The sequence below is a fragment of the Terrapene carolina genome, unplaced genomic scaffold, assembly GCF_002925995.2.
Source record: "Terrapene carolina triunguis isolate 2854851 unplaced genomic scaffold, T_m_triunguis-2.0 Scaffold33392, whole genome shotgun sequence".
Lineage (NCBI taxonomy): Eukaryota > Metazoa > Chordata > Testudines > Emydidae > Terrapene > Terrapene triunguis.
The window spans coordinates 1,651,228-1,670,854 of NW_020697743.1; the positions used below are offsets into that span (position 1 = coordinate 1,651,228).

The window sequence follows — 19,627 nt, forward strand, 5'->3', positions numbered from 1 at the left end:
CACTAGCCTAGCTCTGCTTCTGTTGGCGTCAGTGGTTACCATTGACGTCAATGGGAGCAAAATTAGGCCGACACTGGGTGCTTTTGAAAATCTCCCCCTAGATAATAAGGAGCAGGAATTGCCACAGAGGTCCCCAAAGGGATCATGGGTGTATGTGCAACGTGCCCAGTCATTGAATGGTGTCATCAGCCAGGTGGAGAGACGGCAGCCCGCCGTTGAAGTCAGTCGGTGGGCACTCGACGATGATATGTGACAGTCTGAAACTGACCTCAGGATGGAATGCCTTCTCTCTCCCTGTGACTGTTGGAAGGGGAAGCCACACCCTGACCGCTTAGCCAGAGGGAACATCACCTTAACAGCAGCCCTTTGCAGATGGACCCTTGGAGGATGGGCCGAGTGTAACAAGAGAAAGTGGAGGGGATGGGTGGAGCTCCAAAAAAGTAGGGAATTGGACAAAACAAAAACCAACCAGCATTCTTGGGATTATGTGTCTGCTATTAGTGGCTGCAGAAATAACCCTCCTGTCCCAAACACACAGAGAACGATGAACACCCAAAGGAACACCCTGTCTATCACCATAGCCACGTATTTCCAGTCATCCTCCACCTGCAATGCAGAAAAGAAAGGATACACCACATTAAACATACTATGCATGTGATGGGTGCATTTGATCCCCTGCTAGAAATAATTGTACTGAGTAAGGGGTTTGTGAGCGTCAGGAAGAAGAATATACACGAGCTATGAAATTTACAAAAGTGACGTATGCTTGCCTCAATATTTGGGTGCTCAAAGGGGCCTGATTTCCCGAGGGTGAATGCTCAGCGCTTCAGTGTGCCCAAAGTTGGGCTCTGAAAAGTCACAAATGACTTTGGAAAAATCTTGGACACAACTGTAAACCCTTAGCCAAGTTTGTAGCGTCTCTTTTAAATAGGCACATCCGCTGCAAACAACAGAACCATGGTAGATGATAGCCGTAGCGTCAGATTCTGTCAGGTACGCCCATGTAAATCCAGGATAAGTGATGAACTGGAGAGCAGAATTCGACTCTAGGACTTCAAGGCAGGGAAAAAATATGGGCTATAAGAATCAATCTCATCAGTTCAGGGTTAGGATAAAAACCAAAAAGCTCTAAAAACTCCCACAAAAGGAAAAAGTAAAAAGGTTGCAACAAATAAGAAAATAGAAGCAATTAGTCAAGCCCTGCTCTCAGTTACACTGTTGGAAATCCGGTGAAACAAATGGAGTTCGTCCTCCAGATTTCTACTGGTGTAACAGAGAATTTGGCCCAACAGCTGATTCAAGAGACAGTTCCCATCTGCGGCCTGATTCACCACTGTGATATTCCAGAGTTATCCTGGTCAAACGCCACCAATTTCAGTCCAAAATGGGGAATCAGACCTGTAACGTATAGCCAAGTTCTTAAATGATTGAGCCAAGCATGTGCTCAAGTGCTTTCCTGAATCGGGGCCTAAGTGCTCTCAGGACAATCAATGGAATACACACTAGACAGGAAGCTCTTGCCCTTTAAAATCCTGCATTAAACCAGCTCCAGCTATTAGTAGCAAAACCATCACATTCACATTCAAACACAGCAGCAGCAGCACTTACGTAGCGCCCAAGACTGACACGCTGCGTTTTGTCTCTCTGCCCTGTTCTCATGCTATTTCAGGCCAGCACATCAGCAGGATCTACTGGAACGCACAGGAGAGAGGCTGTTTCTGCAAGATTTCTAGCCCCATTTTGCTGACAAGTTCAGAAAGTAAATATAAACCATAGAGAAGCTGTATCCAAACCAAACTGACCCACCCAGGCCTTCTGAGGCTCCTTTTCACTAGTACTTAGCCCTGGAATATTCATTTTTTTGTGGCTAACTCTGAGCTGACATTGTCCCTTTCATGTCTCCTTCCCTTTTCAGCAGCCTCCTCCTTTTTATGTGCAGGGTTGTGGTAGCCGTGTTGCAGAGAGACAAGGCGGGTGAGGTAATATCTTTGAGTGGACCAAGATCCGTTGGTGGGAGAGACAAGCTTTCGAGTTACTCAGAGTTCTTCTTCAGGCCTGGCAAACTAACTCTGAATGTCGCTGCTAAATGCAAGGTGGACCAGATGGAACTACTCATGCTAACCAATCTGCTCTACCTGGCATTTAGCTGTGAGGCTGGGAGGTCCTTTCCCAGCCTGGAAGCAGAGCTCAGTGTAAGCTCAGAAGCTTGTCTCTCTCACCAACACAAGTTGGCCCGATACACGACATTACCTCACCCACCTCGTTTCTCATTTTTATGACACTTTTGCTCCTTCCAAAGGTTGCTGCTGTGCTCTGTGTGAGTGCAAATACAGCCCCGATTCCTGTAACCCTTTCAAAGTACTGCTGTCCTTTGGACACCTTCCAGCCTTCTCTCCACGGCGGGCCCGAGCAGCAAGCAGTGTTCTGATGAGTACGAAGGGTTAAGTCAAAGCTTGCCCAAGCATTCCCTCCCCCCTGCTTTGAGCAGAAGCAAAATGCCCCTGTTTTTCACTTGTAATACGTTTTGAAAGGCTGGAGCCGGTTTCTTGCGATTGATGAAGAGCTGCTGATGCTCAGTTTAAACCGAGAATGCGATTTAAAGTAGTGTTAAGCCGTGCTGCAAGTGCACAAAAAGAGCAGAAGCGGTTAGGGAGTTGTTCGAGGTGTCTAATCTAAGGGGCATGTTCTGGCTGCTTTGTGCAGCTCCCGGGAATCAAAGCTGCTGTCATCTCGGTTTAGCTAAAATGCACCAGTGAACCTGTCTGGGGATTGGTCCTGCTTTGAGCAGGGGGTTGGACTAGATGACCTCCTGAGGTCCCTTCCAACCCTAATATTCTATGATAGCGGACAAGCACTGGTTACATAGGTTGGTAATGCAATGTTACACCGTGCAGGGAAAGACATGCATGCCACACCCTTTCAAAGGGTGGCAGAGCCCCCATCCCAGCATTCACTTCCTCAGGCTCCAGGCAGCACTCTGGCCTAGTGTGCCAGAATTCCTGGCTGCAGAGTGGCAAGCCATGAGCACACCTCACACCATGGCCCTGCCCCTTAGGGCTGGCAGCAGCTTTCAGAGCTGAGCTGTCTGGGACAGTTCACACCTCTTAGAGCTATCATTTCAGGCTGCCTGCAGACTCAGGCAGGCGTCAGTGACACTAGGTCATATTTCCAGGTTTTTCTTGGCATCCACAAGGGCTAGAACATTTTTTTTTAAAATGGCAGCTGGGACTCCGTGCTCATGTGACTCCAGGAGTCTTAGGTATGGCCCGTCGTGCCTTTGTCTTAATCTGGCCCTGCTCAAAAACCCCTACCCTTACGGGGAGTCAGCTCCTTCAGAGCCACAATCTGGCCCTCTGCTCACCTTCTCTGCAAACGTTGGTGGCCAGATGGTCAGCTGGTGTAAACCAATGAAGCTGCATTGAGTTCAGCGGAGCTGCCCTGACTTACACCAGCTGAGGATCCGGCCCTTGAGTTCCTAGAATTCTAAACTGCGCCCTCAGAGCATCACGTCCTAGGACAGCTGTCTCGGTTCGGATGAAAGATTCATTATTCTGCACAGGCAAACCCAGGAGCCGAACACCGAGTCTTGTTTTTAAAAGCCTCTTAATCCCCCCACCCCCAAAACTGCTGGGAATCCCAGGCAGAGGGAGGCACGTACCTGAAGCCCGGGCGCCTATCTCAGAAAGGGGCGGGGCTTAGCACTCACCCCTCAGCTTGGCCTCTGGTGGGGAGCCACCTACCGTGATGGCTTCTGTGAATCCCATTCCAGTCTAAGGCGCCTACTTCTCCCCATTCATTGCATAGGGAGCTTAGGCACATAACCCAGGCTTTGTGAACCCCAGTGATTTTCTAAGGGCCTAAACGTGACGCTCAGCATCACGACACCTAAGTTTCTTTGTGCCTCGAACCCTAAGTGACTTGCCCGAGGGCACACAGGACATCTGTGGCAGAAGTAGGAACTGAATCCAGGTTCTGCACCTTAATTGCACCTTAACCTTCCTCTCAGCACTTTTTAAGACTGAGCCTCTTGTGTGCGAGGGGTGTAGAAGGAAGCGTTACAATCCATTATAATCGCTGCCAGAAAGCAGCATGCAAGGAAGAAAAGCCCCTTGAACTCCCAACGGAGGAGTCCTGAGGCTGCTACACAAGATTACAGTGTCAGTTAAAGCTTGCAAGGAAAGCTATGGGGGAGGGGATAGCTCAGTGGTTTGAGCATTGGCCTGCTAAACCCAGGGTTGTGAGTTCAATCCTTGAGGGGGCCACTTAGGGATCTGGGGCAAAATCAGTACTTGGTCATGCTAGTGAAGGCAGGGGGCTGGACTCGATGACCTTTCAGGGTCCCTTCCAGCTCTATGAGATAGGTGTCTCTCTCTATTATATATAGGCAGGCCACAAAATAGTAGACTGAGGTGATACTGCACTGGGATCCTAGGGAAGAAGGAGGGTTTCTACCTATAAATTGGCAGGAAAAAAGATGCTAATAATGGATGTGGGTGGCAAAGTCTATGATACCTTAAATAAAGAGAACAGGGTTGGACAGCCACAAAGAAACAGAGACTTCTGCAACCACAATTTTCAAACGGCCATTAGTGATTTTGTTTCCTCTGTTTTTGGGAGCCCAACTTGAAACACCTTAAAGGGGGCCTCATTTTCAGAAAGTGGCCAGCACCAACCCTCTGAAAATCAGCCCCTTTTAAGGCGTCTCAAGTTGGGCCCCCCAAAATGGAGGCTAGCAAAAATCACTAGCCACTGAGGAAAATGTAGGCCTGTGAAACGATATAAAACGCTGGTAAGAGACTACATGGGAAATCTGAACCTATGTACATGGGTGGGCCCATTCTGGGAGTGGAGTCTATGAACAGAGACAACGGCAGAACCCTGAACACTAAGCAGCATGGGGCTTCATAAACAAACCACTCCAAACAACTCTGGTAGCTTTTTGGAGAGTTACAGAACAGCACTATTGACTTCAATGGGACGACTCATGCATGCAACCGCTCCATGCCAGGAGTGGAGGGTTCACCATGCAGCCCAGGCAGTGGGAATAACCCTCTTACCTCTTTAGTTTCGTTTTGGCCCCTCATGTTTTCAGCGATGAACTGAACGTTGCTAATTACCTCGCCCACTTCAGCGGAGTACTTGACGTGCTCCATCCCCCATTTCATGGGCTGAGGGCTCAATCTTCTTTTGCCGGTAACAAGTGCGTTCACCTTGTCACAGTGGCAGCATCTCTGCTCCTTGTATAATTTAAAGTCTCCGTATTGCTTCATCTTGCTAGATTTATTGGCAAGCCCTTTCTTACTCTTTTTAGAGCTGGCTTCTTTCTGCGGCTCTAGAGGTCTCGTCATCATCAGGACTTTGGGCAGGAGCTTGAGAAAGACGCTTTTTACCCATTTGGGCATGGTGTGTGTGGTTGGAGTCCTGTAATGGATGTTCAGCACAAACACTGTGATGACAATTGATAGGGTCACAAATATCATGGTGAAGAGCAGGTATTCGCCAACCAGTGGAATGACCAGAGAGGTTGACGGGATTGTCTCTGTGATCACCAACAAAAATACCGTCAGAGAAAGTAGCACTGAGATGCAGAGGGTCACCTTCTCACCACAGTCAGATGGAAGGTAAAAGACTAATAGAGTTAGGAATGAAATGAAGAGACAGGGAATGATCAGATTAATGGTGTAAAACATGGGTAGCCTTCGGATATAAAAGGAGTATGTTATATCTGTATAGATCTCTTCACAACAATTATATTTTATATCGTGTTTATAGCCAGAAGCATCAACTATTTCCCATTCATTGTTTTCCCAAAGGTCATTCATATCCACTTTGGATCCAATAATCAGGAGGTCAATTTTGGCTTTGTCATATGTCCAGGAGCCAAATTTCAGTGAACAATTCTGGTGGTCAAAGGGAAAAAATGTGATGTCCATAGGACAGGAGCTTTTAAAAATAGCAGGTGGAGTCCAAGTGATCATCCCATCATATTTAAGAAGAGCTTTGGTCTTGCTTTCGACTTGAAAATCCCCAACAGCACTAGAAATACAAATGACACAGTGTAAACAATGCGAACAAGGACGTGAAACAGCATCTTATATAAAACGGTGACCTTTGACAGATGGCAAACGTAAAAAGCACTATACTTGTTATACAAGACGATATCAGGTTTCCAAATTTTATCCGCCGGCACCCGAACAAATTCAATGCCACCATATTCCATTGGATCCCATCGCAATTTATAGTCATTCCAAATCTAAAGGAAGGAAAAATAATTATTTTAAGCCTAGTGTTTTCAACTCGCGCGTAAAGATTTGCTGGAAAAGGTGTGGTGCACCACTAGAAAGCTACGGCTCAGCACTTTGTGAACTTTGGGACACAATGCAACGTCTTAAGTTAATTAACTTAACAGTCCTGCGTCCAGTCCACAAGAGGACTGCTCATGTTTACTCCATCCTCACTTGCATAGGGCTATGGCTCTAACTACTGGGGATCATTCATGTGGCCTGTCTTCTGGCTTGCTGCTGCTCCATAGCCACCAGCCACGTTGACCTATGTGAGTCTCGTGTGGAGATCCTTCTGCCATGCAGGCAGGCGACACGGGGCCTGCTGTCATTATGATCACAGTCTTGCCTAGAGGCCCAACCAAGGTCAGGGCTGTACATACGCATACAGGACAGTCCTTGTCTTGGAGGATTTACAATGTATATAGACAAGGCAGACAAAGCAAGAGAGGGGAAACAAAGGCACAGAAAGGGGAAGTGATTGATCCAAGGTCACCCAGCAGGTCAATGGCCGAGCCAAGACTAGAACCCAGGTCTCCCGAGTCCCAGCCTAGTGCCCTTTCACTGGAGCGGAGCACACCACCTTCCTGTGGGGCTCGCGGCCAAGCCTTTATTCCTACTTAGCAGGGTAGAGTGCCTTGTCTGGGCCCCACAAAGAGTGCCGTTAAACGTAATGGCTGAGCTTTTCAAAGCAGCTTAAAGGAGTTAGGCATCCAAACCCCACTGAATTTCAATGGGAGTTGGGCACCTAAACTTCTCACAGTCCCTCTGTACAGCCAGCCAGCCAGCCAGACACACACACACGGGAGAGAGAAAAGATGTTTTTACCCTGCTAGGAAAGCATACAAGTGAACGTTACCTCCTGACTCTCTCTTTGGTGGCCACGGCTCTTTTTTGTTGGAGCGAAGGGCAAAGAGGCTGCAGGAAGCTATGCAAGCAGTGCAAGTGGGGAAGGAAGGAACGGGTGTGATGTTGAGCAACATCACAGTGTTTCCCTGTCTGCACAATATCTCCCTGAATGTTTGGAAAATCGGAGAAAATTCAGTTGCTCTGTTAAGCACCCAAAATTATTGGCTTCCGGATGAATCAGGCATTTAGATTGCTTTTAGGAAATTATTCCTGTCTGTGTGCAGACCTGCATATTTAATTGTCCCTCTTGTGCATAGGCCAAGCCCAATGACATGAAATGTAGCAGATGAAATGCACAGTAACACAGTTGGTGGAGAAGAATACACAATAGAAATGTGGGAGAACCCTTTGCATAATTTCCAATATTATGGTACTTAAGTTATAAAACCTTTCAAATGTGCCCTTGGTTAGATTGAGTTCTCTTGATCTGTGGGCTGGTCTACACTACAAAGTTTGTAGTTAAAATTTCATGCTCCATGCAATGTCATTAAGCTGACCTAAGCCCCAGTGTACACCTTGCTAGGTCAACGAAAGAAGTCTGCCAGCAATGCAGCTGCTGCAATGTTTCTAGTGCAGACAGTGTGTTTCTCTGAAGACACTATTACAAAAGAGATGTTTAGTCTTTAGATCGAATTCATGCCATTCAAAGCCCAGTGCTGATGCAAAACACAGAGTGATGCGCAGTGCTGACACTTACATGTCGCAGCCACAGGTTGGTTTCCATAATCTGATTGACTTCATCCTAGAGATACATAAATCGATGGACACTTTTCAATCCCACACATCAATTACAGCATCCGGAGACAGTTACCGGCTAGCCCAAGACAGACAGGAACCAAAACACACATATGTCTTGATCCAGCAAAGTCCTGAAGTACATGCCTAACTTTAAGCACACGAGTCGTTCCATTGTAGTCAGTGGGACTATTCGGACACAAAGTTACACAGGTGTTTAAGTGCTTTGCTGGTTTAATGTGCTGCATCTACACAACACAACACACAATGCAATGCTTTGTCAATGTTAAGGAAAACTGCACCAGTGTAACTACGTTGATGTAGTCATGCCAGTGCAAACCTCTAATGTAAATGCACTCATGCTAGTTCTGAATTCAATGGCTGTTGCATTGGGGCCCTAGAGAGAGATTGCAGAGGCTTGGGAACATGCGTTAATTGCAGACAGCAGCCTATCTGTGAGAGCTTAGGCCCTGTCTACACTACAGCTGCGACAGTGGCACAAGTACGGAGCTGCCGCTATGCCCAGTAGGAGCAGAGAACAGACGCTCCCTACGTGGACAGAAGGGGTTTTTCCCATCAGTGTAGTTAATTCACCTCTCCAAGAGGCAGTTACTAGGATGACAGAAGAATTCCATAGACCTAGCTGTGTCTACACTGCTCGACCTAACTACAGCACTCAGGGTGTGACATTTTTCACAGCCCCGAGAGAGGTAGCTAGATTGACCTACGTTTTAGGTGTAGACCAGGCCTTACTTCGGGTGGGTAATAAAAGTTAAGCATTTGGGGCCAGACTTTAAAGGTCTTTAGGTACCTAAAGATGCAGCTAAGTGCCTAAGAGGATTTTCAAATGCACCTAGGCCCATTGGGAGGCAGGTGCCTAGGCGCTTTTGAAAACCCCACTAGGTGCCCATGTATACCTGTAGGCACCCAAATACCTTTGAAAATCTGCCCCTTAGTTGATAAAATCCAAGAGGCTGGCTTATGATTTTTCAATATCCAAAAATATATATAGCTCCACTTATGTGTCAGTGTGAGTGTGTGTGTGAGAGAAAAAGAAAACAGGAAAACTCCTTTAAACCATCCCCAAAAGAGTACAGTTTAATCAGATTCTGCACTTGTACGTCTTGAACCGTTAACTCAAGAAACTTCTAATCATCTGAGCCTTGAAGATTACAGAACTGCGTCTACACAACATGCAAAGAAAATGGCAAGGTCTGTACACACACGAAACTTGCAAATGGCTATTTGCATGTGCACCCACTCTGATTGCACATGCAATTGTGTGTGTAAATTATGTGCATGCAATTGTGCTTGTAAACTTCTAAAATCAGCACCCATGTATCTATTAAGCATTCTGTAATTAATCTTACCACATTTGCAAGCTGTGTAATTGCCACTTCAAAATGTACTGTCACAGGATCAGATACATTTTCCACCGGTCTGATGAAGTGGTTGTAATGGGAGAAAAGTTTTTGAAATAACCGTTCTTCTGGTTCACATGCTGAGCAACCTGCATTGACAAAAATTAACAGAAAGCAGTTGCTGAAGAGGTGGGAAAGAGGAGAGAGAAAATTTCAGGCCTGATTTTCACTGGGTCCTCAACCCAGCCTCCACTTGTTAATGCAGACTTTTGGTGCACTGACACGTGAATGCACAGTTTTGATAGAAGAGGGCTCCTTAAGCTAGCAGATAAAGGCATAGCAAGATCCAGTGGCTAGATGCTGAAGCTAGACAAATTCTGAATAGAAGTAAGCTGCAACTTATTACCAGAGAGTGTAAATAACCATTGGAACAACTTGCCTAGGGAGGATGTGGTGGATTACCCAATTGTGACATACCAGGGTACAGTCTAGACTAATGAGCAGCTGTGTCACTTCTGGCCTGCAACCTTGGGTGCCTTACAATGCCTTGCTGAAGTAGCTTCCACCTGGGTCGCTCACAAACAGCCTTCCAGCATGCAAGCCACATCCTGAGTGTCTGTGTGTAACTACAGCCTGCCAGCCACATTTGGGTTACACTCTGGCTCTCACCAGCTTGGGTTATATTGCAAGGTGACCCCAACACACCCCCAGCCCTCTCCTGGACAATACAAATTATTTAAGGTCTGTTATTTCTTTAAAAGAATAACATGCACACAACTTGCCATCCCAAAAGGAGTTTCCCAGACACTTCAGTTTAAACACATCGGATTAGATAAACCAATAAAACACGTTTATTAACTACAAAGAAAGATTTTAAGTGAGTACAAGTAATGAGGCATAAAAGTCAGAAATGGTTACAAGAAAAATAAAGATAAAACGCTTACTGGTGCCTGACTTAAACTATATTAAATTCAAAGCAAAGTTCTCTCACCGTGCGCTTTCAGCAGTCTTACTGAACAAGCTTCTTAGGTCAGGACTGTTTCTCTAGGGGCCACCACATGAAATTAATAGGTAGCAGGTTTAAAACAAACACAAGAAAGTATTTTTTCATGCAACGCACTGTCAACCTCTGGAACTCCTTGTCTGAGGGTGTTGTGATGGCCAATACTATAATGGGGTTCAAAAGGGAGCTAGATAGATTCATGGAAGATAGGTCCATCAATGGCTATTAGCCAGGATGGGCAGGAATGGTGTCCCTAACCTCTGTTTGCCAGAAGCTGGGATTGGGTGACAGGGCATGGACCACTTGATGATAACCTGTCTGTTCATTCCCTTTGGGGCACCTGCCATTGGCCCCTGTCGGAAGACAGGATATTGGGCTAGATGGACCTTTGGTCTGACCTAGTATGGCCGTTCTTATGTTCTCTCAGAATCCAGCAAAGGCTTCCTTTGTCACTTCAGGTGCTATGAAGGGCAGGAAGAGAGAAAGGGGCCCCTTGGGGTGTTTGTCCCTCCTTTGTATAGTTACAGTCCCTCTCTTGAAAAACATTTCTAGCTGGGCACTAGGAGAGAGAGTCTATGTGGAAGGATGTTCCCTGCTGCTTTTTTCCTCACCTGTTTGAGCTTCCTTTGTTTCCCTTGCTGCCTGGTGACTGTTTATTGCTTAAATGCAAATTAAGCAGAACACACATTCCTTTGTTTAGAACAGACTTGTTTGCCAACCTCAGTTTGGAACATGTGTTAATAACAGCACACAGTGGAATCTTACAACCTCATATATAATGTTGCCATGAAATCCCTCCAAAATTTCAGTCCAGAACTATCAAAAATTTTCAATTTGGAACTACTGAAACATTTTGTTTTGATAAGGGCAAAACATTATAGATTACATTTATTTTATATTAAACAACATTAAAATATTTTAATATGAAGTCAAAACAAAAAGGAATTGAAAAGATAAACAAAATGAAATGTTTCAATATGACTGAAATCAAGAAACTCAAAATAAACTGTTGTGACTTTTTTCCCGTTGAAGATTTTGTCAAAATCTTACAGTGAAAAGTGTGCCTATGAAACTTTTTGATTTCGATGAAACTGCTTTTTCCAACAGAAAAACTGTTCCATCTAGAATTGCAAACTTTCTTGAGGATCCTCCGGTGGGATAGAGCCAGTGTAGCGCTCCCTGCAGCAATGCCCTCCTCCTGGCCAATGGTACGCAGGACTGGATGTGGCCAGGTGCAAGGAGGCATAGCTAAGGTATTCCTGCATCCGGCTGATCCCTGTCCACTGTAACAGCTCCTTGGGGTTGCTGACAACTGATGTAGATCAGATCAGCCTTTAGGCCTCTCTAGTTTGCACTGGAGACTGGTCCAGCATCTGGCTGGTTTCAGAACTGGAAAACCACAAAGAGGGCTTAAAAGAACCTTTGCTTTCCCAGCCCCCCCAGTTTGCACTGAGTCTGCTCAGCCAGAGAGGGGACTTGCAGCCTCAGTGGTTGTACTGCACTTAGGACTGGTGCCTCTGCGCACCACCACAATACCAACAGGAAAGAAAAAGAGTAATGCCAAGGGTTGAATTGCTATGGAAACGAAGGGTGGGGCTGGGGAGCCAGCGCAGGCCTGAGCGCTGACGTTATGTGCTCACAAAGGCCCATCAGGAGGGGGACACTGTGGAAGAAGCCTGCGGGGTGGCCCCACATAGAGTGTAGCGCAGCAGCCTAGCCCAGAAGTGCCAAAGGCCCATGTGACGCTGGCAGACCAGGTGCCAGCTCATGCCAAGGCCCCAGGCCTCACTGAACGCTGACAAATGCGTAGCTGGAAACCAGGCTGGCTCACTATGCGGTAGCATTATCAAAATAGGTATTAGATGTTAAGTTGCTAAGAATGTGTCTAGACTTTATAAAGTGCTTGTAGGATGCTGCCTGTATTAATCTCACCTATAACCTCTATAGCCCGGGGTATAAAGTTACACGGAGCGTTTGCATTGCAAACCTCTGTATTTGTGTCACTCACCAAATAGGAAAAGCAGCACTCATTAAGGTAAAGGGCTTGTCCAGCATCCAAGATGGCCCATTGAAGGCAAATGACGTATTGTGTAGCATCAAAGGACAGAGACTTTGTTGACTGCATTGCTAACTCTCTCCAGGAAGAAGACACATACGCCTGAATTTCTCTCGTTGGTTTTGTACCCTGGAGTGGAGGGGATAAAAATCCCTGAGAAGGAGAAAATCTCTTTTACGCTGTCTGGATTCTGAGGGCAAGGAATCCTAAACATAAACATAGAGATCCCTATGCCACTTGGCAGGGGTTAACTCTGAAAAGTCATTCAGTGCTGACAAATTACTACAACTCTCTGTCACCTTTTGAAACCATACACTGAAGTCACTTGTGTATCTGTTGCCTGCTTTAAATAACTCATTTCTTTTTCCTAACTAATAAACCTTTAGATAATTTATTGCAGGATTGGCTACAGGCATTGTCTTTGGTGTGAGATTTAAGGAACCAATTGATCTGGGGTAAGTGTCTGGTCTTTTGGGACTGGAAGCAACTTGAATATTTTGTGATTTTGTGACCATTTATCACATAGTCCAGCTGGCCTGGGTGGCAAGATAGACACTCCAGTCTAAGAGGACTGTCTTTGACCCATTCTAAGACTATTGTAATATTTTGGGAGTTCACATTTGTTAGTGGGTTGGTGAAATCTAATTTCACACAGTTAGGGGTGTCTGCCCTGAGCCACTCCAGACAGCGGGGTAAACTGATACAAGGAGGAAAGGTCAGAACCACAACGGGCACCAAGAGCTACTGCTGGTGCGTGAATGTCTAGAAGCCGTGACTAAGTAAAGACCAAGTGCTACGAACCATTTTGGAAACTGGTGAGTGCACCCCACTGGTAGCAGGTGGAAAGACAATCTCCATCCTTTTTGCTAAAGTCTTGTCTACACATGGGATATTTACAAATGGAATTCTCATTACTGTTATCACCGGTTCTTCTATACCAATGTTAGCACCCACTGGAGTCCGAGCCCTGGAGAGAAAGAACGGTCCAGTGGTTAGGGTACTAACTGGGTGCGGGCTGTGCTTCAGACTTCCTGTGTGACCTGGGCCAAGTCGTTTAGCCTCTCCGTGCCTCAGTTTCCCATCTGTGAAATGGATATAATACCACTGCCCTTCCTCACAGGGGTGTTGTGAGGATAAAAATGTTAAAGAGCATGAGACCCCATTACTATGGAAACAGGGAACATACAAGTACCTAAACTGAATAGATTAGCTCAGCTCCTGCAGTTGGACCTAGTTTTATCCCTGATTTGACTGTACTTCCTGCCAGCAGGTTTAAATAACATGGGGTGAAAACAGGTCACTAGAACCTTGTCTACACTAGGGCTCCCATCAGCACTGAACAAATCCTAAGAATAGTAGTACTTGTGGCACCTTAGAGACTAACAAATTTATTATAATAAATAAATTTGTTAGTCTCTAAGGTGCCACAAGTACTCCTGTTCTTTTTGCGGATACAGACTAACACGGCTGCTACTCTGAAACCTAAGGGTATGTCTACACTACGACATTAGATCGAATTAATAGAAGCTGGTTTTATAGAAATCGGTTGTATACAGCCGCTTGTGTGTGTCCCCACATAAAATGCTCTAAGTGCATAACGTCGGCGGACCGCGTCCACAGTACTGAGGCTAGCGTCGACTTCCGGCGCATTGCACTATGGGTAGCTATCCCACAGTTCCCGCAGTCTCCGCCGCCCATTGGAATTATGGGTTGAGATCCCAATGCCCGGATGATGCAAAACAGTGCCGCGGGGGGTTCTGGGTACATGTCGTCAGGTCCCTCCCCCTACGTCACAGCAACGGCAGACAATAGATTCGCGCCTTTTTACCTGGGTTACCTGTGCAGACACCATACCACGGCAAGCATGGAGCCCGCTCAGCTCAGCTCACCGTCACCATATGTCATCTAGGTGCCGGCAGACGTGGGACTGCATTGCTACACAGCAGCAGCAGCAGCTAACTGCCTTTTGGCGGTAGATGGTGCAGCATGACTGGTAGCCTTCATTGGCGATCTGGGTGCCGGCAGCCGTGGGGCTGCATTGCACCAGCCCCCTTGCCTTTTGGCAGTAGATGGTTTATTACGACTGGTAACTGTCCTCATTGGACAGCAGTGGCTGTCAATCATGGACACCTGGGCAGACAATGATGGTTATCAGTCGTAGTATGCCATTTTCTGCCACGTGCCCTGTTGGATCATCGCACGTTAGCAGAGTCGTAGTATGCTATTTTCTGCCAAGTGCCCAGTATTGTCTGCTAAGCACCCAGAAGAGGCCGATGGCGATCTGGGTACTGGCAGACATGGGGCTGGCAGACGTGGGGCTAGATTGCTACACAGCAGCAACTCCTTGCCTTTTGGGCAGTAGATAGCATATTACGATTGGTATCCATCATTGTCATATTGCAGTGGGTATCAGATCGTGCAATAGACCTGAAGGCTTACTGCCAAGTGCCCAGTATTTGCTGCCAAGCACCCAGAAAATGCCGAGGGCTATCAGTCATGCTGCACCGTCGTCTTAAGATGTAAAAAATAGATTTATTCTGTATTCATTTGCTTCCCCCCTCCCTCCTGTTAAACCCTGGCTTTTGAGTTCAATCTTTGGGGGGGGGGGGCCATTCTGTGTGACAGTTGTTTGTGTTTCTCCCTGATGCAAAGCCACCTTTCTTGATTTTGATTCCCTGTACCTGTACGCCATGTTGTCACTCGCCCCTCCCTCCCTCCCTCCCTTCTTCCCCTGGTCCGTCAGATACTACTTTCGCTCCTTTTTTCAGACCAGACGCCATAGCTAGCACTGGGATCATGGAGCCCACTCAGATCACCGCGGCAATTATGAGCACTATGAACACCAGGCGCATTGTCCTGGAGTATATGCAGAGCCAGGACATGACAAAGCAAAACCGGAACCAGCCGAGGAGGTGGCGATTAGAGCGCGGCGACGAGAGTGAGGAGGAAATGGACATGGACCTAGACCTCTCACAAGGCACAGGCCCCAGCAATGTGGAAATCATGGTGTTCCTGGGGCAGGTTGATGCCGTGGAACGCCGATTCTGGGCCCGGGAAACAAGCACAGACTGGTGGGACCGCATCGTGCTGCAGGTGTGAGACGATTCCCAGTGGCTGCGAAACTTTCGCATGCGTAAGGGCACTTTCATGGAACTTTGTGACTTGCTTTCCCCTGCCCTGAAGCGCCAGAATACCAGGATGAGAGCAGCCCTCACAGTTGAGAAGCGAGTGGCGATAGCCCTGTGGAAGCTTGCAACGCCAGACAGCTACCGGTCAGTCGGGAATCAATTTGGAGTGGGCAAATCTACTGTGGGGGCTGCTGTGATCCAAGTTGCCAGGGCAATGAAAGACCTGGTGATATCAAGGGTAGTGACTCTGGGAAACGTGCAGGCCATAGTGGATGGCTTTGCTGCAATGGGATTCCCAAACTATGGTGGGGCGATAGACGGAACCCATATCCCTATCTTGGCACCGGAGCACCAAGCCACCGAGTACATAAACCGCAAGGGGTACTTTTCAATGCTGCTGCAAGCCCTGGTGGATCACAAGGGACGTTTCACCGACATCAACGTGGGCTGGCCGGGAAGGGTACATGATGCTCGCGTCTTCAGGCACTCTGCTCTGTTTAGAAAGCTGGAGGAAGGGACTTTCTTCCCGGACCAGAAAATAACCGTTGGGGATGTTGAAATGCCTATCGTGATCCTTGGGGACCCAGCCTACCCCTTAATGCCATGGCTCATGAAGCCGTACACAGGCAGCCTGGACAGGAGTCAGGACCTGTTCAACTACAGGCTGAGCAAGTGCCGAATGGTGGTGGAATGTGCATTTGGGCGTTTAAAAGCGCGCTGGCGCAGCTTACTGACTCGCTCAGACCTTAGCGAAAAGAATATCCCCATTGTTATTGCTGCTTGCTGTGCGCTCCACAATCTCTGTGAGAGTAAGGGGGAGACATTTATGGCTGGGTGGGAGGTAGAGGCAAATCGCCTGGCCGCTGATTACGCGCAGCCAGACACCAGGGCGGTTAGAGGAGCACAGCATGGCGCGGTGCGCATCAGAGAAGCTTTGAAAACCAGTTTTGTGACTGGCCAGGCTACGGTTTGAAACTTCTGTTTGTTTCTCCTGGATGAAATCTCCGCCTCCCCCCCCCCACCCGGTTAACTCTACTTCCCTGTAAACCAACAACCCCACCCTCCCCTACTACCCTCCCCCCTTCAAGCACCACTTGCAGAGGCAATAAAGTCATTGTTCTTCTTCGAGTGCTTGCTCATATCCATTCTAGTTAGGTGTGTGCGCGCCGCGTGCACGATCGTCGGAAGATTTTTACCCTAGCAACACCCGGTGGGTCGGCTGTGGAGCCCCCTGGAGTGGCGCCGTTATGGCGCTGGATATATACCCCAGCCGACCCAGCGCCCCCTCAGTTCCTTCTTACCGCCCCTGACGGTCGTTGGAACAGTGAACCGCGGCATAGCTGCTCTTCACTATCCCTAGCTTCTCGTTATTGTTATTATAGTTAGTTGTATATATAGTTATTCAAGTTCTTAGTTAGTTAGTTGTGTAGTGTATATATAGTTGTAAATTTGTTATCGGGGGTTTAGGGGGTGTTTTTCCCCTTTTCCCCCCCGGTGCACAGCCGGGCCCATGCCCAAGGCTCCTGGCTTTAAGCCGTGCGCGTCCTGCGGGAAGCATATGCCAACAAGCGACCCACATAGTTCCTGCTTGAAGTGCCTTGGGGAGGCTCATCCCGCAGATAAGTGCCCTATCTTCAAGGCCTTCAAGCCGAGGACAAGAAAGGAGCGAGACTTCAGACTCCGACAGCTCCTGATGGAGGCGGCTCTGAGTCCGGATCCTCCCTCGGCGCGCCCTGTCCCGGCACCGAGCGCTTCGGTGCGCAGCACCCCGGCGGCCCCGACCGGTGCGGCGGAAAAGACAGCTCGGCACCGGCCGACGTCGGCACCGCGCCCGCCTAAAGAGCCTCGGCGCCGATCCCTTTCTCCGGGCCATAAGAAGGCCACCAAGGCGCGGGAGGTTGCTGCCGTGAAGATACCGGCTCCCCCGGTGCCGGGGGTAGAGCCGCGTCCGCAGTTGGACCGCCAAAGGCAGGCGGCCACACCGTCGACTCCGGCACCGAGGCCGTTGAGTCCAGTGCGGACTGTTTCACCACCAAGGCTGGTGGTGGAACCTTGTCTCCCTTCCACCCCGGAGACTTTTGCGACGGCGAGGGACCTGATCGCCCTCACGGAGCCGGCGCCGTCACAACTCCCGGCACCGGTGGCTCCACGCGTGCCGCAGTCCAGAGGCAAGCCTGCCCTGATGCGCCCACCGTCGCCAGCTCAAGTCTCTCGGCACCGCTCCAGATCCCGGAGCAGGTCCCGACGCCGCTCGGAGTCCCGGCGCCGAATATCACCTCGGCACCGGTCGTACTCGCGGCCCAGATCATCTTCGCGGCGCCGTTCAACATCTCGGCACCGTCGCGACGACCGGCACGGATCGGGCTCGAGACGCAGCTCCCGGCACCGGTACGAGCGCCACTCGGGCTCAAGGGGCCGCTCCCGGTACCACGCCTCTTCGCGATCGTCGTCCCGCTCCAGATCGGGATCCCGGCACCGGAGGGACTACCGGCACCGATCCAGATCCCGGCACCGCTCTCCGGCACCGCACAGGGACAGATCGCCTTACGGCCGGCACCGATCGGCACCGTACCATCCGGTGCCGACGGCGTCGGGCTCGGCACCGCCGTGGCCGTCGAGATCGGCGTCGCGCTCGTCTGATGCAGTGGAGGCCGGCCACCTGCAGGAGACCGACGACCCTACGCAGGGACCTGCGCATTGGTCCTTCTGGACTCCTTGGGCCTACCATCAGGCACAAGGGGCTCCGCTATCTGCTTCCCGCTCGGGCCGTTCGGAGCCCAGGGTCCCAGAGTCCACCATCTCCCGCCCTCCTCCAAGGGACGTGGAGGCTCCAGTGCCCACACCAGCAGAGGCCATGGACCAGGGGGCAGGCGATGCCCAGCTCCAGGAACACCTGGAGCAGGATCAGCCATTGGACCCCTTGCCACCGGGGGCATCCTCCTCGTCCTCACCTGATGAGGCCGTAGCGGGTACATCCGCCATTGGGCCGCCTCCTATAGACCTTCGGGCCCACCAGGACCTGCTGCGCCGCATGGCTCGCAATATGGACCTCCAGGTGGAGGAGATTGCGGAGGTCCATGATCCCATCGTGAACATCATTTCAGCGGATGCTCCATCTAGGGTGGCATTACCGCTGATCCGCACTATTCAGGCGAACGCCACCACCATCTGGCAAACCCCGGCCTCTATTCCGCCTACGGCCAGAGGGGTTGAGAGGAAGTACTTTGTGCCCTCCAAGGAACATGAGTACTTGTACACTCACCCCCAACCGTGCTCACTGGTGGTCTCATCAGTCAATGCACCGGAGCGCCATGGCCAGCAGGCTGCTGCGTCCAAATCGAAGGACGCTAAGCGCTTCGATTTGTTCGGACGCAAGGTCTATTCGGCTGGCGGACTCCAACTGCGGGCGGCGAATCAGCAGGCGCTCCTGAGCCGCTACAGCTTTAATTCGTGGTCCTCGATGGGGAAATTTAAAGAGCTGGTTCCCCAGGAATCGAGGGAAGAGTTTGGAGCCTTGGTAGAGGAGGGCAAGCGGGTGGCACGCACCTCCCTGCAGGCTTCCCTTGACATAGCGGACTCGGCCGCTAGGACCCTGGCGTCGGGGATAGCAATGCGGCGAATCTCCTGGATCCAGGTGTCAGGCTTGCCACCTGAACTGCAGCAGACCCTGCAGGACCTTCCGTTTGAGGGCCAGGGCCTCTTTTCGGAGAAAACGGACTCTAGGCTCCAAAATCTCAAAGACTCCCGGACAATGATGCGCTCCCTGGGGATGCATGTCCCAGGGCCTCAGCGCAGACCCTTCAGGCCCCAGCCTCAGCGGTTCTACCCTCCCCAGCCTCGTCCAAGACAGGACTTTGCTAGGAGGCGGGGTCGAGGCGGTAGGCGAAGGTCGACCGGCCCTCAACCCGGTCAGAACCAGGGCCAGCCTAGGCCACCTTCAGGGCCTAGGCAAACCTTTTGAAGGTGCGGTCGAGGACGGCACCTCAACAGACTTCCAGGATTCGGTTCCCCCTTTCCGGGATCGCCTCTCCCGTTTCCACCGTGCTTGGTCTCTTATAACATCGGACCGCTGGGTCCTTCGCACGGTGGAGAGGGGATACGCCCTCCAGTTTTCCTCGCCCCCCCCCTCCCACTCCCCCTCCCCGTCCCTCTTC

The 19,627-nt window shown here is 49.6% G+C and overlaps 1 protein-coding gene across 1 annotated transcript in view; it reads right to left on the reverse strand.

Moving 5' to 3' along the window:
- Window positions 1-226: 226 nt before the first annotated feature.
- The window catches only part of LOC112114285 (neuronal acetylcholine receptor subunit alpha-6), a 26,983-nt gene continuing 7,582 nt past the window's right edge, over window positions 227-19,627 (reverse strand). The window contains exons 2-6 of the mRNA XM_024210932.2: window positions 9,296-9,435; window positions 7,888-7,932; window positions 6,144-6,253; window positions 5,058-6,036; window positions 227-606 (exon numbers count right to left, since the gene is read on the reverse strand). Coding sequence (XP_024066700.1) covers window positions 484-606; window positions 5,058-6,036; window positions 6,144-6,253; window positions 7,888-7,914 — 1,239 coding nt within the window. The 5' untranslated portion in view covers window positions 7,915-7,932; window positions 9,296-9,435 and the 3' untranslated portion in view covers window positions 227-483. The remainder of the gene's footprint in view (window positions 607-5,057; window positions 6,037-6,143; window positions 6,254-7,887; window positions 7,933-9,295; window positions 9,436-19,627) is intronic.